This window comes from Centrocercus urophasianus, unplaced genomic scaffold (assembly GCF_019232065.1).
Source record: "Centrocercus urophasianus isolate 14NV4802_14NV808 unplaced genomic scaffold, USGS_Curo_1.0 seq_13, whole genome shotgun sequence".
NCBI classification, from domain to species: domain Eukaryota; kingdom Metazoa; phylum Chordata; class Aves; order Galliformes; family Phasianidae; genus Centrocercus; species Centrocercus urophasianus.
The window spans coordinates 30,066,620-30,092,600 of NW_024884475.1; the positions used below are offsets into that span (position 1 = coordinate 30,066,620).

Sequence of the window (25,981 nt, forward strand, 5' to 3'; positions counted from 1 at the left end):
GGAAGGAGGCAGTGGGCCGGGCCGGCTGCTGGGCCGAGCCGCGTTGGGGCTGCGGGACCGGCGGCGCGGGGCGAGGCGGCGGGATGAGCCTGGCGGAGTGACGGGAGCCCCGGGCCGCCCTCCCGCCCGCTCCGCTCCTCGCTCCGCCCCGCCCGGCTACGCTCTGGCTTCGGGTCCCTTCTCTCTGCGCTGCGGCGGGCGGAGGCGGCGGAAGGAGAAGCTGATGGAGGGGAACCGGGACGAGGCGGAGAAGTGCATCGGCATCGCGCGCGAGGCGCTGGAGGCCGGCAATCGCGACCGCGCCCTCCGCTTCCTCGGCAAGGCCCAGAAGCTCTATCCCACCGAGACAGCCCGAGGTGAAGCTCCCCGTGGGGGGCGGGGGCTGTCCCGGGGGGTCGCGGGGCCACGTCGGGGGCCGGCCGTCGGGCGGCGGTGCCGATGCGAGGGGGGCCCCGGCGCGGCCTGCTCGGCCCGATGCCTGCCGCGTGCGCTCGGCCCATTGGGGGCTGGCGCCCGGCGGGCGGGAGGAGCGGGGTGGGCGTGCGTTCCGGGTCGGTCTGAGCCCGTGCCGCGCCGTTATAGCGGAGCTCGAATCTGCGCGGCCCCGGTTAGCGGCGGCGCGCCTCGGCTCTGGGCCGGGCTGAGTGCTGCCGCCGCCAGCGAGCCCTGCACTAACGGCTTGCGGTGAGAGCTGCTGCTCCAGGCAGGCGGCGCTTCCCTTCCATACGTTGCTTGGGGTTTCTTGGCGTTTCCCGTTTGGCTGTGCTCTAGCTAAGTAGGAGGTAGGCACACGTTCAGCCTTTCTCAGGAAAACGGGATACCTTGTTCCTTCACAGTATAACGGGCCTTTCAGACGCTTCTTTGCCACGATTCCAAGAAGTTACCATCTTTCTGGCTATTTCTAGATGAGAAACGGTTCTTAGAAGGAGTAGTGCTGAGGTTTTGGTGCACACCATGCAGAGTGCTCCCCTGTCCTGGTGTCTCTGTGTTGTCAGAACCTCTGGGCGCGGTGACTTGTTGCCTTCCTTTCATTCCCTCTGTGGTTGTCTGTGCCACCAAAGGAGCAGGGAACACTTTGGTGCTCTGTACTGACCTGAGGGCTTTCCTACAGGATAACATACAGCTTGGAAAACTTCCAGTTGCAATTTCCAGTGAAGCAGCGTTCCAGAACTGTGAGGCCTGTTTCTTCATTTGATGTCAGATGAAGAGATTCGCTGAATGTTTTCCATCCTCTCTTGTCTGCCAACTCCTTTTCAAATACAGGCAATAAGCTAAGTAACATAGAGGGTTATTTTGTTTTCCCTGAAAGACAGGATGGATGTTGCTGGTACATCACTTGAAAGAAACTGCTACTTTGCTTATATTGAGCGTGTGGCACATTTATTTTTCTAGTCACGTGGCATCATGCTTTGCTGAAAAAAGAAGCTAGCAGGAACTTATTGTATCCCTTCAATTTCTATAGTTTTAGAATATGACACATGAAAACACATTTAGCTTTTTGGAAGCTGTGCTGATCAGGAGGCTGAAAGGCTGAAGATTTCAATTCTGCTTCTTCCAGTTAAGAGGGTAACTAATTTATCTGCTTCACACATTTTATTTGCCATTTTTCTCCTCCAAAGTAAGAATTACAGTTATTCTTGGGAAAGTAAAATAAAGTGTCTCCATGTGATTAATTTTGAGTTCTTGTTGTTTGTTGTCAATGTTTGTGCTTGTTCATTTTTTTTAGATTTTATTTAAAGCAGGGCTCCTACTATGTAACCATCATTGTAAAGCATGCAGTGCAGGAAATAGATGGCTAATTAGGCTATTGTCTGTAGGACACTTGCTTTATTCACTGTGGAAATGAGCAAAGTATGTCACAAATAAGGTACAGATCTGGTGAAAAAAAGATGGTCTTGTGGTTACTGTAGCAGACTGTAACCTGGGGAGTTGTGCACTGATGCAAAATTCTTCACTGGATTTTTCTGTGATCTTAGATAAGTCACTTCACTCAGTTTCCATCAGTGATGGCTAATTGTGCTTCGTTTTTCAAGTATTCTGCTTGAAACAAGGGCCTGGCTTGTGGAACTAGTGGCACTTCAAAGTCTATCTGAAGCTACTGAGAGTTGCAGCTGCCCTAGTACCCCTGCAGGAATCAGGCCCCAGGCCTCATTTGATCTAGGTGCTTGGGAGTTAGGGGACTCTGTAAACGTGCAGTGTCACTGTGCTTCAGCTTTCTAGCTGTGGAGATTGGTAATTCTTTTCGATTTATTACATTTCCTTCCAAAATAACACCAACTCATTTAATTTAGTTAAGTTTGTGAAGCCCTTAAACAGACCTGTTATGAGTGCAGCAAGCTGCAAGCATACAGAGTATTCTGTTATCTGGACAGGAACTGGAAGTTGTGCATTAAATTCAAATGGGAATTTTATGGTGACAAAGAATAAATGAAATGACCACTTCATTATCTTATTGTCATCTTTCAAATTGAAGTCAGGGGTCCACTTGGAAAAAAGAACACAACACATTGCTTCATTAGATAATTAAAAATTATGTCAGAGAGCATACCCAGAAGAAACAAATAGTGAAGACTTTGTGAGCAGTCTTAATTCTAGCACAGTTTCTTACTTTGCTGTCATAATAGGTTGATTTTAATGGGGAGAGGACAATATGGAGCAGCTCCAGTTGTCATTGTGCACTCCCATGTATTAGAAAGGACTCTTTTCCAGTTTCTCACTCAAGTCACAGGTTCACTACCGGGTTACTTTTTTTATAATTTTGGGAACAGTTGCCCACCTTTTCACAAACGATGTTCTGTCCACGATAAAAAGCAATTAGAATAGTAGTGCTGAGGTTTTTTATTGATGGGAGCTTTCTTCTTCACACACTAGAGTTGATTACAGAAGGGCAGCTTTAACCACTGTCTCTAAACTGACACTACACGCAGTTTGGTTTTGGCAACATCTGCATTTAAAGTCCATTCAGCACTATGGTTTGGTCATCAATGAAGTTCAGTTTTGCTAAACAAAGCCGGAAATCCACTGACTGCAGCAATGCTATTTTAAGGCTTTACTAGTGTGAAATGTAAGGTCAGTGCTTGTTCAGTAATACTTAGCTAATGACTTCATAGGAGCAGTGGTCATGGTGACGTCACTCTTTGGTAGAAAATGGATTTGAAATTCAGATGTACAGTCAAAATGCGAAGTTTAATTATGATTTCTGTTAGCGATTCATCCTGCAACTGCATGGAAACTAATTACTTGTCTGGAAAAGTTTTGAGAGTGGATTGAAATATAACAAAGATGTTCGCCTTTTCAAAGATATGCTCTGTTCTGCTTGGAGCTGCAGGCAGCAGGTGACATTAAGGACAGTTTGATTTTTTCAGCACTTCTCAGGATTGCTTGCACCACTTCTGATGATGCCTTTAGGTGCAAACTTTTGTTTTCGTGAGTATGCAGGCTTCATTTTTTAGGGTGTTGCATTAGCATGAGTTCAGAATTCAATAGAATTCTTTTTGTTAGTGACAGAAGGAGTCGTGGAATCGGATGATTCAAGCACCTTTCATTCAGAAATGAGTAACAGAACACATGAGAGAGCCTTTGTACACTGGGATGTGAGATTCATCGTCTTACTTGCTAAAAAATAAATCATTGATTCCTTGTATTTCCTGTTCTAAAATACTTATTTGCACACTGAATGTTTTCTCCAAGAGTGCTAATACTGCTGTTCTAACGACTGATTTTACCACCAGCAGTCTGTGGAAGAGTCAGAACTGTTTCTGTGTATACGAAGTGAATCTTGAAAACAACATACGTAGACCCTTAATGGGATTTTCTTTTCAAACACAGAGCAGTAACGTGTTTGTATGTGCTGTGTCTGGCTAACTTAGGAAGTCAACTCCTAGAGATTCATACTTTCTGTGAGTGTCCTAAATTGTCATCTAAGCAGTGTGGCTCCATTATGGGGGTGGGAGGTCTGAGAAGTTTACGGGGTAGTAGTAGTGTTGAAAGCGTGGTGTAGGCTGAGTGTTTTCAATTATCGCTTATCTGGAGCAAATCTGGACTGAAAATGCTTCACTTTGAGGGCGCTGTCCATATCTTTGGTCTTGATTTGTTATTACTTTATTGACCTCAGGTGGTAGCAGAAGGAACTTGCAAATATTTTGCTCTGTGCTTCAGTTTAAACTGAAGTAAGGTAACTATGGCTTTCCTGTTTTCAAGAAGCATCTTTTCTTTGTAGTGCAGACTTCCTCTCAGTGTACAATCCAGCATCTAAATGCCCACCTGTTCTCTATTTTGGCAGTAAAAAGTCTGATCTGATCAATGGATGCATCTTGCTGAGGCAGGCATGAACTCAAGAACAACATTGAAATCAGCCAACTTCCCTGTTCAGGCCATGTGTAGCTATTTGTTTGTCTTCAGGCTGGTGTGGCCAGTGAGTAGTAAGGAAGGTATTAAATAGAAGCAAACAGTGAGGGTTTTAAGGACTAACTCTTAGTTGGTTATGAAGTACAGCCTAGTTTGCTGTTGTTTGCCATCTTGTTCCAAAAGGCTCTCTCTTCCATATTTATTAATCTTTTATCCTATATTATGTTTCTTGTGCAGTCCATTAGGTTAGAATGGTGTAGGTTGAAATGTATTGGTGAGGTGGATGCCTCCAGAACGCAGGTTTATATCCACGTAACATAAATAAAAAGACAACTCCTGTCTGATGGTTTATTACAGATGCTCTGTCTGAGATCTCTTGGATCACAGAAGGGAAGAAGATTTAAAGATTTAGCAAAGCACGCTGACTTTAAAAATTCGGGAGTCAAAAACTGGGTATAGTTGTCTCATCTGGATTTCCTGGGGCAAGCAATAGCTTGAATTTCAGCTTAGTGCTGCCTGAAAAGGATATAGAGCATCAGTTCATGGCCACCAATAGCTCAAGTTGCAAATATCTGTATAATGTAGCAACTGACGTGCTGCTTCAAAGAAACCTCTGGTAGGGTGCATTGCAATTTTCCAGTCTGACAAATGTGTGTCTTCATCTTTCTGATTCTTATCATTCCAATCGTGACTACATTATCAATGCTTTTCTGGGACATAGTGGTACTCATTCTGTTTCCCAGATAAGCATGGGATAGGTTGTGACATGAGTCAAGTGGTTCATTCTGCAGCTCAGGGACTGAGCCCGTGATCTAGGCTGTTCTTCATGGGTTGGAAAATAGGATGCTGTCTTTGCACTGTTTGAAAGCTTTAACAGTAATATAAAAAAGCAGGTTGTCGTTTTTTTTTTAATCCAGGTTCACTGCTGTTCCCATAACGTCTACTGTTGTTCCACAGGCAGGGTGATGCCGCAGTCTTGTTATCTATGTTCCATTTCCTATAAGCATATACATGTTTTGTCATGTTTGAATTTAATCAAGACATCTTTTGTTTATTACCTTAGCTATGGATACTGAGGCAACCCTAAGGCTGCTTGTTGGAAAAGATAAGGAGTTGAATACTCCTGTTCTTAGCAGCTGCCTATGGAAGCATATAACTCATGCAAATGATTCCCTGAGTTTTGATTAGATGCTGCAGCCTTTTTCCTGGAACAGCATATGTTGCTTATCTATTCATTACGAAGGCTTGCGAGGGTGATGAGCTGCAAAAGAGCATGCTGTTTTCCTCTGTCACCCTTTTTAAGGTTACCAGAGTAAGTTATGGGCCAAAGAGTGTTTGTTACAACACTGAGATACAACACTGAGTTCTAGTCTGCTATTGGAGAAACATTTCTCTAGTGTCATCTTCTTATTTGGTATTAGCAAGGCGTAGAAACCCATTGGTGAAATGCTCCAAATCTTTTTTCTTTTTTTTTTTTAAGAAACACTGAGAATGGATTATCAGTTCTGTAGGGAAGTTCGTAACTCTTATTTTCCTGATCTGTTAATCAGACAAATCTCACTAAATCTTACTGTGTCATAAATATCAGTAAATTCATTGCAAGGATGTGTTTGCCTATGTACCAGGGGACACACTGGTCTCTGTGTGCAGTAATTCTCAGATTCTATAGTGTTAGTTTAGGTCTCAGTGTGAAGCAACTCTCAGGTTCAGCTTACAACTGTTTACTCAGATACTTAGATGTTTTCGCTGCAAATAATGGGTTTGGTATCCCTTTTAAAAGCATGTGGAGCTGAAGAACCTGGACATGATCTCTCCAGTGTTACCTTGTCAGGCGTGGAGAGAAGTCCAGTCATGAATTTTGAAACTTTTTCCATAGTTTTGCAAAGGATGCCGACTGACAGACTGCAGACTGGTGTATGGTGATACAAAGTGATGGTCAACAAGAATGGAGAATGCAGCAGCTAGTGTCTTACAATGAGGTGCTCACATTTAAGATATGTGAGAGCCCTGACTTAATCACTAATGCTTATAATGATGCTATGGTATACTGTTGTTTTATAGTTTTGTTGGAAGCTATTACGAAGAATGGAAGTACTGCTGGGGGAGGCGCTTACTGCCGAAAACCAGCCAGTAGCAATGATCAAAGTAAGCCCAGTGGCACGAAGGAGGGCAATGCATCTGCTGCAGGTGAAAGTGGAAAAGGCTACACCAAAGACCAAATGGAAGGAGTATTCAGGTATGGCCTCACTTAATACGTCACTACTTTTCATTCTGTGTGTTATGTACCTGTGCATCTGAAGAAGCAACAGAAAAAAGAAGCTTAGCTGGAAGTGGTTACTTGTTTGGAACTGTAATTACAAGAAAGTGTTACTGTGTTCAGACACAATAAAAACAAGATGATACTTAGCTATGTGAAGTAATGTGGATGATTTATAAAACGTACTGAAAATAATTAAGTAGATTTCATGGTAAATAGATGTTGTGGTGAAAAGTCTATAGTAAAACTTGTGGAACAGTGTTACTATTAATTATTTTTATACTCAGCTATTTAATTTTGCATGGTGTGCTCACTTGCAAAGCTAATCTTGCTGTTCAGGCTGATCTTAGACCAGTGTTAAAACTGTTTTGTTCTGGAAGTACAGTGCTTCTTCTGAGAAGCACTGAAGCACATAGTCTGAGATGCATTTATAAACTGTCTGGACTTCATGCAGCATTACGGTATTAAGAAGGGACAACAGCAGAAAAGAAGGATGCAAGAAAAGAAATAAAGGTCAGTAGAAATGTCCTTTTGAGGCAAATATCTCTTAAGTCTTATTAAAATTCCACACTTCTCCATAGGAGTGAGAAAAACATTGTTTTGGGGTGTGCTTTGGTTTTTGCTAATGAAATATTGATCTAGCCACTTTCGAACTGCACACCTCAAAACTTACCTCTACTTTCAGATGAACGCAGCCTAAATATTTTCAAAAGAGTTCAAAGGAGAGAAATCCAAAGGTTGTTGTTTCCTAGTATGTGTAGATTGGATGACCTATTGTGCAGAATGGACATTTGTGTGGTAATTTTTTGAAGTGACATGTATGTTGCTGCTGTTACTATCTTGGGATCTTTTCCTGATGTTCAGTGAGTAAGGAAAAAGTTGCCTTTCTTTGTTGACAAAGCAGCATTGCATTCGGTCAGAAAGAGAACAGTGTCTGGAATGATTACAGTTGTTTGTGTGGCTGTTTAGTAAAACTTTTCATTTACTGTCTTATCTTTGCTTCGTTGATATTGTTGACCTTCATGGCATATTTAAGTAAAACCTGAGTAAGAGTGTTAATTTTTGACCACTGAAATATTGGCTGCAATCTGTGTGCATGCAGATGTGCATGTGGACATGTGGGGTGGAATATCCAGCAAGAAGTCCTTCTGTAAAATGAGGCTTTGTGTAAATTAAGACATGTAGGCACGTTTTCAGAAAGCTGCTACAATTATGGCTGCTGTATTACTGCCAGTATTCATTCACCCATGACATGCCATTCTGAGCTACGGTCTGCTTTGACATCAGGCTCCCTGCAAGTTCTGGATTTTGTTTGCTTGTTTGTTTATTTTACCAGAAACCAGAAATGTTCCCCATTATGCCTTGTCTAAAACAATGCTACAGAGCCAGCTTTCCTCCACGTTATTTCCTTCCATGGTATTGGTTCCTGTAAGGGGCTTACAAAATACCAGATAAAATCAACCTACCTTAAGGAGATCAAAACCAGAGATATTCTTGGAAGTTATATATTGAGGGTAATGTTCATGCAGTGTTGGTTCTTAGTGGTTATTGCAACAATATATTTTGTGAATATAAAATCTGTGCTTTTAAAATCTATGCAGATTTTTGCGAAGAAGTAATTGCAATATTTGCAGAGCAACCCATGATTGTATTTTATATACAACTTTTGAAATCAGTTATTAAAACATTGTCTTGACCTTAGCCAGATACGAGCTGTTCTGTAGCATAGCAGTTCATGAATGTTTGGAGAGAGGCAGACTTGCGGTGCAGATGTGCAGTAATGAGCAGAGAAAGTCGCTAGTCTTGTTGGAAGTCTTGAAGAGTTTGTCATGATTTCTGTCAGCGACATCAACATGCCACTTAATAAATTGGTGCTGAAGAAGATAAAGAATGTGTGTTCCTTGCCGAGGAGAACAGGATTAAGCACAACCAGTGGGCTAAATCTCCATAGAGAAATGTAACGCGTTCAGTAATGATGGCTAACGGAAGCTCATATTTAAACTGCAGTGAGAATGGGCTTTTTAGTTGGAAACATGACAGTCTGCATATGTTTTTGCTTCATCAGACCCCAGGCTTTTCCAATTAAATGAAACATGTCCCTTTGGGGAGGATATTCTTCAGTGCCAAGCTTGTCACCACTGTTTGCTTCTGCTGTACCATAGATGAAAAATTTTCAGACTTTTGAATTGGTTACAGAATTGCAGTGTGAGAAAGGTAGATTTAAATTGGGTTTTGTGCCTGTTAGCAAGTTAAGAAGTCTTAAATTGTTTATTAGTTCTTAGTTGAAAGACATTAACGTGACCCTGTTAAACTGTTGTTTTGTGTGCTTAGGATTTGAAAGACGGTCATTAACCTCAGATGTCTCTCTAGAAATTTTTTGTTTCGTTAGTAATTGAGTATAGACTGAGAGAAAGCACTGGAGATGTAACTACACGTTATATACGACCCTTTTTTACAAACACTTGTGAGCTCTACAACAGCGAAACAGCCTGGGAGCTCTCTGGCTTGGTTTGGTTACCTGGAGTTGGCCAGCAATCTTATGTTTGCTTGTCAAAGGAGATTTAAGAAGTGTAGTGAAGACATGCTTGGAGTGATGTAACTAATTAATCTGCCTTACTTTTCAGGGTTACTCTAGTAATGCAGATAAGTATGAGTACAAACAAGCACCCGAGTGCTGTTCTTACTTCTTTTCCACATACACAGGGGACACTGATCACTAGCAAGCTGCTGCAACACACTGGGCATTGCATGAGCTTGCAAACAAGTTACTCGGCAGGGAGAAGTGTGAGATGCAATACCTTTCTACTGGTTGCATAAGGGCCTTGTAGGAAATGAGCTCACTATTTCAGTCTGACAGTTTAAAGGTTGAGTTATTCAAAAGCACTTTTTTTTTTGTCTCTTAATGAAATGCTTTGAAAATACCGTCTACATGTATGTATCTTTTTCTTAAATGCATTTTTTCTCCAAAAGCTGGATCAAGTAGCCTAAACACTTTAGGTGAGCTGCAGATCAGAGATATGCAGAAATATGTTAGGAGCAGCAGTAGACTTAATGTCTTTTTAGAGCAAGCGCTCTAGTCTCTAAACAAATCCTGTCTGAGCAATCTTGGCTTAAGTGCATGAGAATCACAGGCATGACAAAAACCAGAAAACTTGCTTTTGGCTTCTGTAGTCTCTTACTTAAAGTACTTCCTTAAATATTCAGTATGGGTTGATGGCATTTTTTGCTGAGATAAAGAAATGAAACCTCTGTGTAAGAAAGAAAATGTAAACTTTTTTCTTCTGGTTAACTGCGGAAGTGTTGATTAGGTTTACAGTTGTCAAGGAGTTCTTATGGACAGTATCTGCCTTCTCATTCCAACCATGCAGAGACTTTGGAAAGGCTTTGTGGGCTAGCATGAAATTAAAAGTAAAAAATAATAAATAGCAGGCAATTGATTTTTTTTTTTTTTAATCTTTACCATGTATTTTTATGCTTTCAAATTTGTGTTATCTGTTATCTGCATGGTTTGAGGGGGGGGAAAAAAGGTTTTGGAGCTGTAGATAGGTTGTGTGCTTTATACACGTCCCTTTAAATGATCTGAAAGATGATGTGATGTCCAGTGCTGCTTTTTAGAAAATGAACTATAGCACATACTTCCATATTATTTTTTGATGGATGTAAAATAACTGCCATTACTAGTAATATGTTATAGTTGAACTGTTATCTTGTGAAAGCTGGAATATTGCTTTTCCTGCATTGCTGATGCCTGCCCCTTGGAAGAGCGCAGGAATGAGACGCTTGTATTTGGATCTTTGAGCTAGAATGAAAACAAACTAATATAGGAATAGGTTCTGTAGGAACCTTGCAAGGCAGGGTTAAATTTCATCCTGTAATGGTCAAGAATAATGAGCAACTTGATAGGAATTCCTTGCATAAACAAAACAAAAACATCCCTCCACACGTTTCATGGATCAAACTATAAGGAATGCAGGCTGTGTGACTGACAAGAAAAAAATGCAGACCTTCTGCAGACTTCTGCAAGTTCATCACAAATAAATATATTGTTACCTTTTTAACATGAAGTCAAGAAGGTAATTAAAATGAAATAATAGGTTCAATCAGCTGTTCTTGAAATGAAAACAACATCAAAAAACACACCACACAAAGCAGAGGAATCAGGACACACCTTTAGTTGGGCTGCTAGAACTACTTGGAATTAATGGTGTATCCAGCTGAATGGTTAAGAAAGTCATGATATAAAGCACTGTCACAAGGTCTGTCATGGAATGCACAGAAGATACAGAATGCCTCAATTTGCACTTTTAATAGTTAAGCTGCACCTTTTACAGCTAAGAATTTTAAATGTAGTGAAAAGTATGCTGATGTAAACACAGACCTGGATATTTCATGTAATAAACACAGGAGAAACAGTGTGGTTGGGTATGTCAAGAAGAAAGTGCCAAGACTATTACCTTCATGTATTGTTGAATCTGTGTGTAAAATAGAGATCTTAAACTGCTGGGGCATAGTAGGGGTATGTTGGTACCAGCTTGAGTTCCTCATCAATGTGGTGATGACCCTTCTCTTTGCAGTTTAGAAGCATCATTTTCAGACTACATTTCTGCCATCCAAACTATGATTGGCACATTTCCAGTTCAGCTGCAGGATGCTATTTGCATCAGGCTTGCTGGAAACTTGAGTCTATGCAGAAATTGTTTTGTGTTTTACTGTCTTTTTCTGCTTACTGGTGGGATCAGAAGTCAGTCAGTGTAGTTTCCTTTTGCACCTTTAGCAATGAGGGTTGCTAGTATTCACAGTGCTGCTCACTGCTGCTCAGTTTAGATTAGGATTATTAGGATAAATAACTGACTCCAATCAGGAGTTTTTGGAGATTGTAGTAAAAATATTTGTCATTTGAGCTATCCCTATGCATGTGCATAGAGGTTTCAAAAGGGCCTTTGAAATACATAGTAATTCTGGTAGACAAAATTTTGTAGTTCCTGATCGTTGCGGCTATTTGATATGGAAATGTAAGCAGGTTTGGTTAACCTGATAAAAGCTGCTGATTCTGACCTAATCTGAATTGTAGATTTGAAAAGCGAAACAAGAAGCAGAGCAATCGGATCACATCGTTTTGTAGGCACAGGAGAACCAGTGCTGGTAGACCCAGAATTTCTGTAGGTGAAAACAAACATTTCGGGATTTTCTCTGCGTTCAGAGCTTGGAGAGGAGTGCAGGTGCAGACAGAGATGGCTGTTCCAACACTTGGAAGTGGGCTGGCCACAGGTGGCTTGTCAACTGCAAAATGGAATGGTGGAGGTTTACCAGTTGTGCTGAGACATCTCTGTCAACAGGCTATGAATGAAAGTAGGCCATCACTTGTGCTGTGTTCTGAGAAGTCCACTTTGAAAAAGTCAGGTCGTTTTTCAGGAACATCAAGCACTGTGCTCTCCTAAAACAGCCAGAAAATCCATTAATCAGGAGAATGTTACCAAGGGGTAGCAATTCAGCAAGGATGGAAATCAGCTAAACAACGTAAGTAATCTGAGAGTGATTTGGAACAGAAGTAATCCAACCAGAAATCAAAATCAGAAGAAACACAATTCCCCAAAATAAAACAAATTAACACAAAGCAGCAACCTCAAAATAGTCCAGAAATAAACAATGACAACAACAGTTCAATACAAAAGGGGGCGGCAGTTCCTATCAAGTGATGTGTAAATTGCAGTTTTAACATGAAACATCTGTGTGGGGTTTACATATGCAAGAAAATAAGCACTGAGGACAACAATGCCATAAGAATAGTGAGACCAAATAGAAACAGTAGTTTGAAATGTACCTTTGGAAAGCAAGTCGTTCATGCTGCAGGAGAGAGGTTTTAGATGCAGATAAAAAACACAAGTGACATCAGTTATCAGCCTTTTCCAAAACATTTACTGATTTTCCTTTAAGTTCTCCCAGCCTCTGCTGGCCTATGATGTGTGGCTGGGAGTAGGATACAAGTGGGAGGGGGAAGAATTGCAGGGGGATTCTGGCACAATGGAAAATCATACTTCAGTCTATAGCATCAGTTAGCTTAGAGATAATGGTGAGGGATGTGTCCAGTAAAGATCAAGGCTCAGAAATTGGGCATGGTTTTCCACCAGCTCCAAGCAGCTGGAGAGAAATTTTTCATGAGGATGGTGGCAGTGTGTGGGAAGAGGACTGAAGCCTTGGAGAGTCTTTGCCACATCCATGGTCTCCATCTCTTTAAAATGAAAGGAGATGAAGCCAGGCCTCAGTGGGCTGGGCTGAATGCTCCAGCCGTGCTGGAGTAAGCCTGGGTAAGAACTGAGCCATTAGCATGAAATGATTGCCCTGAGTTCTGCTCAGCAAGAGAAGTGCTGGCAGCTGTTGCTAACTCTCTCCCTGTAGGAAGCTGTGTTGATAAGACTAAGCAATGACTAGGTACCAGCTACTTGGGGTCCAGGTGTTTTTCGTTGTAGTGTCAAAGCATCATACAAAACTCTCCTTTGCAATAAAAAGGAGGGTAGTGCTGCAGGCACTGTTGCTGTAAACATGACTGTCCTGAGGGGAATATGGAAGGGACAGTAAAAGTCAGAAGTCAGCACAAATTCACCAAGGCGTCTGGTTGTTTAGGTTAGGTTAGTCTGGTTGTTTAAGTTAGGAGGGCAAGCAGATAGAAGATGTGCTTGAAATATTAAATCCTAGCTTCATACAGAATTGGGAATGTTGGAATGGAGGTGTTTGTGTATGTGCAGATGTTTTTTTGCTTGACAAACGTTTGTTTATTGTTAAATAACAGCTCATTTATGGGCCAGGCTAGCTGTTGCATGGACTGTGGTTATATTCTCTTCTGAGGGCGAGTGCTGTGTGACCCCAAAGCAGGTTCATGCCTGCACTTTCTCCTGAAGCCATAGCTCTGGTTTGACACACTGGCTCTAAGAAGAACATGGGCAGATCTTGACCTGTACATCTTCTGGTCAATAGTAACTGTTCCAGCTCTCCTCATGATGATTGTTCACCGTGGGACTTCCACTGACCGTGAATGGGGGAAGTTTTTGAGGATTAGAAGAACTAGTTGACATTTCTTGGGTTGTTCAAGTTTTTTTCCCCTCCTGTTTTTTCTGCTGGCTGCTTCTCAGACAGCTGTAAAAGAAGTGAATATCAAGTCTGTTCAGAAGTAAACTTTCATGGTATTATTTTTTCCATGTTAGTTGCTTCCATGTGAAATGACCACATGCTTTGGGGGAAAGGAGCTGTTGATAGTTCAGATTCTGAATTACTGAAGAGAAGAATTTAGATCAGATGCTGATGCAGCAATTTCATGAAATAAAAGCTTGATTTGACTTCTAAATAAAGTTCTTTGTTCTTGGTAAGTTTCATAAGTAACCCAGCTCGTGAAGCTAAAGATGAATGGATTTGTGGATAGTACCAAAGTTTTTGCTTACTGTACAAATTAATAAAAAAAGGTTTCCAGTACTCAGAGTGTAATTTAATATATTTGCTTTCCTTTCCACTCCTTCTTGATGATGGATTTGCTGTGTTATTTTTAATTAGCATTATCGGCATCCTAACAGGAGCTTATTAAATGTTACTTGAAGATAATGAGCTGTACTTATTTCACAGGATGTTCATGTTGGCAGCTGCCTGCATATGTTTTCTTCAGAGCGTTGTGAGCATTACATGGAGATTGCTGTAAAAGCTCATGTTGTTTGCTTGAAAAAGGGATCCCTCAAATGAAGCTGGATGTGCTCAGTCCATGAACTTTAAAGGACCACACACGATGGTGTGGTTGTACTTCTGATGCATTCCCTTAATTACAGAGTCTTCATTCTTTCATGAAGCTGCCAAATGCTTGCTTACCCCCTTTTTTTTCCACTTGGCTTCTATGCGTATAGTCTTTGTAACACTAAACTCATATTTATGTAGAAATGTATGCATTTAAAAGAACGTGGACACACTTACAGCCACGTAAAGAGGCTCATGCCAGCTTTTTAAGTAGTTCTGAAAGTAATTTCTTGCTCAGACCAGCTCTTTTCTTTTGTTCTTTGCCAAATGTTAGCATGTGCCTCATTTCTGTAGTGCAGTACTGTGGTACAGCCTTTTTTTTCCTGAGTTTCTGAACTTTTCCCCAGATTAGATCTTTTTTTTTTTTTCTTTTTTTTTTCTTTAAATCAAAACTTAACAAGGTTGATTTTAAGATGTATTTATTCTTTGGTCAGTTCTTCCTACCTACATACTGTTAATGCCCTCTCTTCCCCAGTAACTGCAGTTGCTCTCTTCTGAGTATTGTAAAGCATATCAATGGTAGGTTTTTAAGAGTTTAAAAAAGTGCTGCATTGAATATTTAAGATGAATTAAACCTAAATACAGGATCTGGTCTTGCTTTTTTCTTGTTGCTTTAATCTGTAAGCAGCTTGCTAAGATTCAGGTGCCTTCTTAGGTGTTCTCACATGCCTTATTTCCCTCAAAAGTGACTGAATGATGTTATCACTTGACATTTGTTTGGAGAAGAGGTGATGTTGTTTGGTTCTATTTGTATTGTGCATTTACTGTTGAGACTGAAAACGGCCTTCCTATCTGCTAGTTTTGCAAAATAAACTTAGAATCTTCATTTTATGCGTTATTAACGGCAATATTCATGTAATTGAAGATGAAGAACTTCTACAGTAATTGCAGACAGAAGCCTTTTCTTACAACTTTGGTAGCTGCACAGTACAATAAATTAAGTGTATGCAGTAAGAAATTTTGAGTACAATACTTAATTGTCTTCAGGGTTGAGCTTATTGTGAAAAATGGCATTCATCTTTGTTACTTAGGGGAATTTTTTGTGTATTTTATATTGTGAGTGAGAATTTTACTGTACTGCATCAGTGCAATGTATTGCCTCATTTATGAGTGTTCTAACATACTCCTTTTGCATCTTTTTGGTTACTCTCTTTTATTTCATTTTCCTTTGCAGTATGAAGAAGTATAAAAATTATTACGAAGTCCTTGGGGTATCAAAGGATGCAGGTGAAGAAGACCTGAAGAAAGCTTATCGCAAACTTGCTTTGAAATTTCACCCAGACAAAAACCATGCACCTGGAGCTACAGAGGCATTTAAAAGTAAAATATCATGTTTACTTAAACTTTGTTTTACGATTGAACTCTGTCAATTTGAAAGGAATTCATCTGCACTGGTAGATTGTCCTTCTATATAAAACTGCCCGTGTAGTGTTTTGTAGCTAATATTAAACAGACGTTTTATCCAAGGAAATGTTTGACCTCTATTATCTTAGTACATGCATAGGATTTGAAATGGAGTTGAGTTTGGTTTCGGAGGATTGACTGTGATTTTCAGGTACAGGGAAAGGATACTAAAACTTGATTTGTGAAACCCCGTTGCGTTTTTTTGCTGTCATTCATTTGCACTAAATGTAGTCAGTTGATTTTTACTGTCAGTTTAAGTTGGTTCAATATCAGTACATATGGTATATTTATTGAGGTGATTTGGGGGATTATAGCATTTGCCATTACTTTGGCTTCTGCAGTACTTGCATCAAGAATGGCTGTTTGGGTGAAGAATAGTAGTTATGTGGAGTAAATGTCAGTCCTTGACAATGCATTGTTATTTTTCAGAGAGATAGTAGTACACTTCAAAGGACAAGTGATACTTAGTGGTTGCTGTGTTGCTTTAACTGGATATGGAGCTTGTAGTGAATCATTTTGTGTTGTGAAACTGATTTCTAGTGTAAGCATTGATGATAGCCTGTCAAAATATCCTGACTGAATATACAAAATGGCCATGGACATATTTAGTTTAATATTGCTGAAATGAATATAATTTTACTAGGTATACAGTTAAATCTATGACACTGATATTTGAGCACAAAGAAAACACCGAGGTAACGTTCGCTTGCAAAAGGCAGTTCTTACTGAATCATATGCCATTCTAAGTTACCTTCTTTTCCTTAGAATTCCTTTTGTGTAGAATTCCTTGTGAGTAGCTTTCTTTCATCTTCCACAGAGAAACACTTATTCAGACATGCCCATGAGTAGCTCCCCTTAACTGTTTCTTTGGTCGAGATTTACAGTCCGATAGTCAGACCATAAGGCTGCCAAGCTCTGCCCTGTGCAAGGAGAATTGTGCAAGAAAAGCCTTTTGAAGAAAACAGGCTTCAAGTCAGATACAGGTGAAGAAAAATATCTGTGGGAAAAGGTCTTGCCTAAAGAGACAATCTGACAGTGGTACTTGTGTATATTTTTCCTTTGTGAAGTCTATATACAGACATTTGAAAAACTCAATGGAGTAAAACTCCTACATTGGGAGGGAGGGGTATGAGGGTAAAAAAGAAGAAAAAAAAGGAAAAGACAAATCCCAAGCAAAACTTCTGATACAGACGTAAGGGGTAATTACTATAGTAGCATGTTAACAGTTCCAGGTATGCTGTATTAGGGAAGTTTCTCAGTAATGATGATTTTAATATGCTGTGTGATTACTTTAGTTTAAAGGATATGTTATTCTTATAAGACTGTCTCCAGCATTAGAAATTAAATAGTTCTCCCTTATTAGTATCATTTTAAATAATTGAAATCTTAGAAGTTGGTATCTTACTGTTTTAGCTTTTATTTAACATCAGTACTTTGGTCACATTTGTTGTCTTGGACTTGGTTTCACTTTTTGGTTCTTAAGTGGATGAGTGCCTGAACAGAAGATTTTGCTGATTAAAAATTAATAAATGCTAGCACTTCTCTTGCATTGATATTACTGTCATCTTATTGTATGACTGCATAAATGTGTCATTTAGTTTGCCTTTAAAGGTGCCAGATGAGTTTCTAACATCCAGCCTAAGAAGAGGTTTCATAACGTGTTTTTTCCTCAAATGTTATTATTGTAAGGAAAGATCACATTAGAAAATAGAATTGAGTTTATTGTTAAGGCCTAAGTAAGTACTTTTTTTGTGATGCTGTCCAGAATTACTGTTGTATTACAGAATCTTCTTTGAGGTCTTATTTTGGATTAAGAAGTTTGCGTGGAAATAATCACTTCTAATCTTTTTCACTCTCGTTTGTCTTTAAGTCCTTTATATTTAAATCAAATCTTGGAATTTTGGAAGTTTGGAGTTAGCATCAAATAATCAAAAGCAAATAGAAAAGTGTGCTGACTGTACTGTGACAGTATGGTCTCTTCACTTTATTTCTCACCCGATTAACATTTCAAAAAATTTTAACTGTTGAAAAAATCTTGGTTTTTTATTGCCAATTGTATTTTACTCATTAGCACATTAACCTTGCAGCAATACTTGGTGTTATTAGTATATCTTACATGCTCTCAGGTTTCATTTCTTTGGGTTTTCTTCTCTATTTTACAAAATTATTAATGACCCTTTCTAAGGGCATCTTAAAAGGCCTAAGGCTAGGACTCATTAATTTTTTTTTTTAGATTGAATAATGTTGAAAGCATTAATTATGCAAAGCCATAGTTTTATTTGCCTGTGTTGAGGTGATAATGCTGCACCTTTCACAGACTTTTAATGACTCAAGGCTTTTCAAGCAGAAAACATTATCCCTCTGCCTTGTGTTGATGGAGTGCAAAGTCTCTTTTTTTGGAGAGATCTGGAGGAAAGCAGAAAGGTCTTAGTGAACATACATCCAATTAAAGATTATTCATTGAGTGTCAACAGAAGATTTCCTTAAATCTGCAATTTATGCCTGCGGACAGGAGTTGGGGTCAAAGCTTGGAAGGACAACAGGCCTTTGTGGTCTTTTCACACTGATTCTTCCTGTACCCACCTGACTGAGTTTGTCCCTTTCTGCTATCAAAATTGAGGTTGGTTGGTTGTGATAATGTAGAACGATTGGAGACAAACATTCTGGCCAGGCTCTCAAACCATTAAGGCTGTATCAACAATCTCAGAAATGTACAGATTCTTGTAATGCATTCGTATTGTACTCTTCATGTTCCATCATGCAAAACTTTCTGTTATTAATGTACTCCATAAAATATCTGTAGTAGTGTGTGAATGTAAGGCTGACATATTCAAAGAAGTTGCCACTTACCAAATGAAACTAGAGAAACCCGTTGAGTCTATGATGCTTTGCAGTTGCTATAGGAAATGGAACTTTTGCAGTTACCCGATTTCAAAAGTTTCCTTATAAAGCTTGATTTTTTTTTCTCAGTTGCAGTGAGAGAGAAAATTTCCGCAGAAGTAGGTATTCCTCTAGAAAAAGGAACAAAACTGCCCTACCTTCTGCCTAGTTCAGCAGCATAAAAGGTCTTTTGAGTAGTGTTGGTGGGAAACCCAGTAGAAGCTATGCTACAGAAAGCAAGAGATGTCTCTGAGTGCTATTGTATTATAGATGATTAGTAACATACAGTAAGGGACATCAGGCTCCGCCTGTTCTTGACTTTGAAATTGTATTTCTTCTTTGCTTCAGAAATAGGAAATGCATATGCTGTGCTGAGTAATCCAGAAAAACGAAAGCAGTACGACCTTACAGGCAATGAAGAGCAAACGTGCAGTCACCCTAGCAATGGTAGATTCAACTTTCACAGAGGCTGTGAGGCTGATATTACTCCAGAAGATTTGTTCAACATGTTTTTTGGAGGGGCATTTCCAACAGGTATTTCTGTTCATCAGCATAATAATGGAGATATAGCGGTATTGCGCAGTGGCATTGGAGTTTTAGACATTCCAAAACAGTACAATTACTCCACACCTCCTTGCATCTCCAACTCTTATCTGCATCAGTTTGTTTTTCCCCAAGGTATTGATAAATTCCCAGAATGTGAGTTGAGTTCTTTAGAGTTTCTGTAGTGAAATAGTAAATCACTTATTTTAGAGCTTAAAATACTTAAACTACTTTGGAATTATAAGATGTCTTAAAGCTGGTTTATTTTATGTATCGTCATGCAGTGACATTAAACTATGTTGTCGCTCCTATATTGACCTCTTAAATAGTTTCTTTTACATTTCAAATATGGATATTTCTTTCCATAGGTAGTGTGCACTCATTTTCCAATGGCCGTGCTGGCTACAGTCATCCTAATCAGCACCGTCAGAGTGGACATGAGAGGGAGGAAGAGAGGGGTGATGTATGTTTAAGCACCATTGACTCTAAACTGTGTGTTGTGATATTTGCTTGTAGTCACGTTCAGTAATGAGATTGTGTAGCAGCTCTGTACTAGAGAGGAAAATTACAGTTACATATTTGAAAGTGTTGGCAAGTTGGCAGTCAACTGATGTGGTAAATAGACACAGCTTTGAGAAGATAGTAGCATATTTTTGTAAATCTGTTGTGTACCACTATTGGGCTAGAGACCGGCCAGCAATCTTTGCTTGCATTTAAAAGTTGATATGGGCTGAAGTAAGAACGGTGCTTATGAATTATATAGAGACTTGTATAGTTATTATAGAACTGTATCAGTGAGACCAAAACATCAAGTACTTGTGACTGAATTCAGATATTAATTTAGTACTTGCTTGTGGCCACATGTTAATCAATGAATTCTGGCAGCATCACACCCTATGGATATTCTGTATGCACTGGAAGTTAAGATAGCACTTAACTGTTTGCAGCTTTTTAGTTAATGTCTTATAACAGCCCTTGATACTGAAAACAGAAAGTCATGCTTAGAATTAATTTTTATCAAACGTACCTGTTTGCTTGATACTGGTTTATGAGATATCTGAATCTGTTGGTTTTTTTTCCTCAGGGAGGTTTTTCTATGTTCATTCAGTTGATGCCTGTTATAGTGCTGATCCTTGTCTCCTTGTTGAGCCAGCTGATGGTATCTAACCCTCCTTATGCCTTATACCCAAGATCGTAAGTAATGTTCAATTACCTTCATTTTAAACAGGGAAGGACATTGTAACCATGCTTTCCCAGTTAGTTAGAAGCATTTTAGGGAGTCTTCCAGTAGTTGGTCCTCTTTTTCCTACAGTGAGGGAACAAAGAGAAAGTGTAGATGAAGCTGAACTGAAGCAAAACGAAACTTTTGAAGTTAGTGGTAAGAACATGCTGTGCAAATGCAGCAAAGAGGTCAGCAGTGCCTGAGTTTAGCACATCTTTTAGTATGAGGCAAAGGTGTTTGCATTTCCTGTGTACTTAATCAAATCCTAAAAACTGCTAAGGCTCATTATTCTTTTAGGAGTCATCTAGGCTTGTAGCAAGCAAAGTGCTTGAAGAAAACTTCCCCATTCTTGTTCAAGTTTTGAACTAGATAAGGGCTAGAGAAACTGTCTGTTCCAGATGATGATAAAATAGTACATCTCTGTTTTCTCTCAAAGGATTCTGGTACTGAAATTTAAGTCTTTTGTACAGAAGGATATGTGTGTTTTTATCTTAAAGAAAGTAACTTGTGAAGATAACAAGAACACAGCTAGCAGACTCAGTCCACACACAACTGTTTTAATGGTCCTCAGTTCCTTCTAGAGTTCTCATCCCCACAATAAAAGGCTGCTTTTCTCCTTTGTTATTTTTCGTAGTTCTTTATTTCCAGAATATGATGTTCTCTCTTCTGCATCTAAGCTATTATGATGCATATTAACACTTATCTGCCAGAATGTTTATGGGCAGTCCTTGATTTTTAATTCTCAGAATGCCAGCAGGAAAATGGATTTGTCATGGATTGCAGTAGACACATTGAAATGGAGACACCTATATTGGGTTGTCACGTGTTTTTTGTTGGCTTCTTTTTCTGTTGAGTTGGAATTAAATTTTCTGTTATCAAAGCTTACATGTGGCTAAAGGGGTATGAAATCTTACTGAATTGTTTTTTTCAAGATCAAGGATGAAAGCACCGAAATTTTAATGTTCTAGTAAGGGAAGTAGTTTTCTTCTCTGGAAGATTGTACAGCCATTCATTTCTGTATTTATCTTGAAATGGCGAATTCAGCAATGTGCTGGTGTTCTTCTGTAATAGCAATATGTTTTAACAGTGAATTTGTGGTATAAAAAATCATATATCTAGTCTCTCCCTACCTCCTTTCTTGGCAGAAGTACAAGGCAGACTATTAAAATGCGGACAGAAAATCTGGGTGTTGTTTATTATGTCAACAAGGACTTTCGAAACGAATATAAAGGAGCGTCATTACAGAAGGTGGAAAAGAGCGTGGAAGAGGATTATGTGTCCAACATTCGTAATAACTGCTGGAAGGAGAGGCAGCAAAGTAAGTCTGGTAATTTCATGAAATAATGCATAATTACATATTTAAAAAGAACAAAAAGATTGTCTCAGGCAAGAGTGGAGTACTTGTATTATTCATATATCTGGACAAGAAAACAAGGGAAAGGTTCCCTACTGTTTCTCACTTCTTGAGATGTCCCAGCTAGTGTCATCTAATTTTGCTGTCATTTATTCAGTGATCAAACAACCATCTGCAAGTCATCAGCTATTTTAACCTGTTATCTGTGATGGTTTCTTAGAAAACTAACAACTGCAGTGAAATGATAATGAGAAATAAATTGCTTTAAGTTAAGGATGAGAGTTTAGAATTCTTTCACGTTATTTTATCACACTGGTATCTTTAGTATTGTGTACATCCCTGGGTGCTTTAAGATAAATAAAATGAAAGCTCACACAGATACTTCCAGAGAGGAAGAAGATAATCTGCCTTGGACAGCAGTACAAATAAACAGTTATTTTTTGCAAGCAACCAAGGACACCCAATATGTAAAACATTGCAACCTAAAAATCAGTGCTTTATCTTTTACCAGTGCTGCATGGGTCCTTAGCTGTATCATCTTTGAAAACAGTCTTTTAGCTTATCAGCTGTGGTGCCATTCTAGTTTAATATATGAGTGGCTATTTTCTTGCAGGAGAGGCAGCCTGGAATTTGATATTAAAGCATAAGAATACTGAATAGCATCCACCATCTCCAAATTATCAGCAATTTTAACCTGTTATTCTATCGTCTGTGACCAAGTGGTCTGAACTATTATGTATTATTTTAGTATTACCTTACTGGGAAAAAAATGATTCGTGAACTGTCGGTCACTGACCGACTGCAAATTTCACTCATTCTCTGAGTGAAATTGTGTGTATGGCTTTATATGAAATTAAAGCTGCATAGCTTTAATTTTTGCAACCAGAAATGCCAAACCTATCAGCTCAGGGAGCACCACCTTAGCTTCTCTCAGTTGTGAAAGACAGGCACTTGGAGCTAGTCACATGCCTGGACAGGGCTGCATTCATTCATTACAATTGACCTGCCTAGATACAAATATGAACTTTGCCCATGCACAGCAGACCCACTGCTTCCCACAGGCATTATGCTCTTACTCATGAGTACATGTTGCTTATGCATATTTCCGACTAGATCAGCTTTTGATCATCTTGAAATGTTTGAATATTCTCACTTTTCAACAAATGAATGCCTCATTTTTCATCTACAGGTGGTTGCTAAATGAATGATTGATAGCCATATGTAATGAAAGGTTTTTCAAAAATGAGAGGTGTTTACTAACAAAAAAAAATGAAACACAAGACACAAACCAGCACAATAAAAGGAGGAGGACATATTCTTTGTGTATTTTTTTCAGCACAGTGTGGACAGAGAAGAAAAGTTTACGTTTAGTGACCTAGTTATTGTACAGAGATTTTAGTGGTATATGTTATTCGTGTTTCCTCTCTTATGTCTCCTGTATTTTCTGTCCAGATATCTTTGAAAAGGTAAATGTTTAGCTGATATGCCATTTCCACTGAGGAGGGAGAAATACCTTTCTCATTTTTCATCATTTGGTCTTGAGTTGCTTACTTTGAGTATGAGTAAAGTCCTTGTCAATGCAAAGAACCCTACCTTTCCATATGTAAATACATAATGGGAGACTTAATGACTGGAGAAGCATCTGACTTCTTTGTAAAGAACAACTGCCTGAAAGTGGTGACTGTCACACTGTTTGGCATTTGCAATTTATCAGATTGTGATAATTACCCAAACTGATGTATAAGAAAGTGACCCCAATAGATTTTCTCTATTTGTAGAAACAACTGACATATTTTTACAGATTTAAAATACTTACTGTGTTTTGAATTTTTTTGACAGTTAGAATCTTCTTTCCAGTGTTGACTGATGCTCCAGAGTGAATTAAAATGCTTGCAGTGTCAAGCTGTCAACATGAGTATACATGAGTATAATACAGAGAGCTCTTAACAATACCTATGAATGCTGGCAATCTGAAGCAGCATCTATTGAAGTAATAGGCTTAGCATTCAGAATGAATTGTGAGGCACAGACAAGATGCTAGAGCTTTCGGTAACATGCAACATGATGCAGGTGGTCATTTTTTGTTTTGTAATCAGGTACTGCTGTATGAAATATGAGGGTGCTGGGAGGTTGTTACTACTGTGACTGCTAGGAAAGATGAAATGCTTGTGAAGACACGGTGAAGGGAAACCTGTAGCGCTGCTGTTTAGGTGGTTTCTGTGGGTAGTTAGAATAGAGAGAAAGAGAAAAGGGTGAGGATTAAACCTGTGTTGTTCTGAACTCTCTGAGAAGGAGTGCAAAGCACGTGCATAGCATTCAGTTTTAAACCTGAAAAATGTTTTCTCTTTTTTTTTTTTTCCATAAAGAAACAGAGTTACTTCATGCATCAAAAGTTTATCGAGATGATCGTCTCCAAAAGAAAGCAGACTCCATGTCCATGGAAAACTGCAAAGAACTAGAACGTTTGACCAGCCTCTATCGAGGAGGATGACCTACAGTTATACATCTTTCGTATGCCATTATCTCTCTTGTAAATTAAGAAGAGATTTAGTTTCACCATGAATGCTGGAAAAGAGGGTTGGATGTAAAACTCTACTGTGTAGCTGTTTCCAGAAACCTTAAGCTGAAATATCATGTAATGGCTTCTTTACCTACTGTGAAATATAGGTAACTTTAATTGTCTAGATTTTACTTCGAAGCTTCTGTGAATTCTTTCAGCAGAGAGAATAGCTTAGAAAGGATGCTATACTTGTAGAAACTTAGTCATAGTGGTTCTCCTCTAACATATTTGCCATGTAAATATCTGTGGAAAGAACATTTTGTGTATATACGAGTTAAATGACTTTCTATTTAAAATCTCAGAAATTTAGTTCCATACAACATTTTGTCTCACTAATGGAATAAATAGTATGATTACATCACTCCTATTCAGATGTCAAGTGTGTGGAGTTGAAACGAGAATTTTTAATATTTTATCTCTAACTCTATGTGAAATCTTCTGGGCCTGCCAGCTTAGAGGAACTTGGTATTTTTAAATATAATGGCATATATTCCTAATTATCTGTTGGGGTGCATTGACCTGGTGTAGAGTAGCAGTCAGTTGTTGTAGTTTTTTTAGTGTTTCTAAGCAATGCTGAGAAAACTAAGAACTACACTAATCTCTTTTCCAAGTAAATATTCTATAATTTGCAAATTCTGTACCGACCATTGTAAGCATTGCTTTTAGCACTTGCAGCAGTTTACACAGCTCCATCATTTGGTATTCCAGTACTAGTAAATCCATACATATGGCTAACATGCATATAGCTTCCTTAATTTTCACTGGAAAGACAGAAGAAAACATGAAGGAAAAAAAAAAAAAGCAATCTTTTTTTTTTTTTTTTTCCTGGGAAACTTCCATTTTCTTACTATGTTTTTATTTCAAGCTAGATCCTAACAGTGATTTGTGAATGGGCACCACAAGTGGAGCAGAGAAATACTGCTAAGGACAAGCTTTGTGTCTTTCAACTCTTTGGCCAGTCATTTAAATGCTGACTGGCCTGCATTGTGCTCCTGTGGTCAGAGCCGTATCACTTGTTCAGACCTGGAAGTAGAGGAGGTAGGTATGCGTTTCTTTGGACCTGAATGTGGCTGGATTGATTTCCTAGAAATGAGCAAACATACTGTCTGGCTCCTACATCCAGCATCACGTAACTCAGTGCCTGCTGCATGGAAGATACGTGTAGCCAGACCTCATAATGCAAACAGAGGTCTGTTGAAGCAGTTATGTACAGTGTACTTAAAGCCTGTTGAAAGTGAGTTGAAAATGTTGGTGTGTTTTTGGTGTTACATCTTGAAAGTGCTATGCAGGAGAATGTTTTCCTGTGTTTGAGAATGCGAGATGGCTCGTTGTAAGGGCATTATTTTTTGCTTAAGAAAACTGCCATCTTTGAACAATGTACTTGGTTTATGTGGAGCCAAATTCACCTCCTGAATTGAAAGCTGAAATACTTGCCTGACCACACTGGAACTCCTTCATATCAAGGCTTGTCAGTTGAGAGCAGTATTCAACTTCACTACATGCCATCGCTCTTCGTGATCCAAAAATCAGTTTGCATGTGTACCTTTTGTAAACTGTCCCACTGGAATTCTGTTGGATTAGTTGGGTGGAACAGACAGAATGTGAGCTGCAGACGTGTAACTAAGCAGCTAAACCATCATT

The 25,981-nt window shown here is 39.2% G+C and overlaps 1 protein-coding gene across 1 annotated transcript; it reads left to right on the forward strand.

Moving 5' to 3' along the window:
- The first annotated feature begins 150 nt into the window (after positions 1-150).
- DNAJB14 (DnaJ heat shock protein family (Hsp40) member B14) lies at positions 151-24,707 on the forward strand. Its single transcript, XM_042811848.1, has 8 exons — positions 151-356; positions 6,409-6,583; positions 15,552-15,697; positions 19,010-19,195; positions 19,573-19,667; positions 20,289-20,398; positions 21,572-21,744; positions 24,147-24,707. Exons 1-8 carry the CDS (start codon positions 224-226, stop codon positions 24,269-24,271), a joined length of 1,143 nt encoding a protein of 380 aa, XP_042667782.1. The 5' UTR covers positions 151-223; the 3' UTR covers positions 24,272-24,707.
- The last annotated feature ends 1,274 nt before the right edge of the window (positions 24,708-25,981 follow it).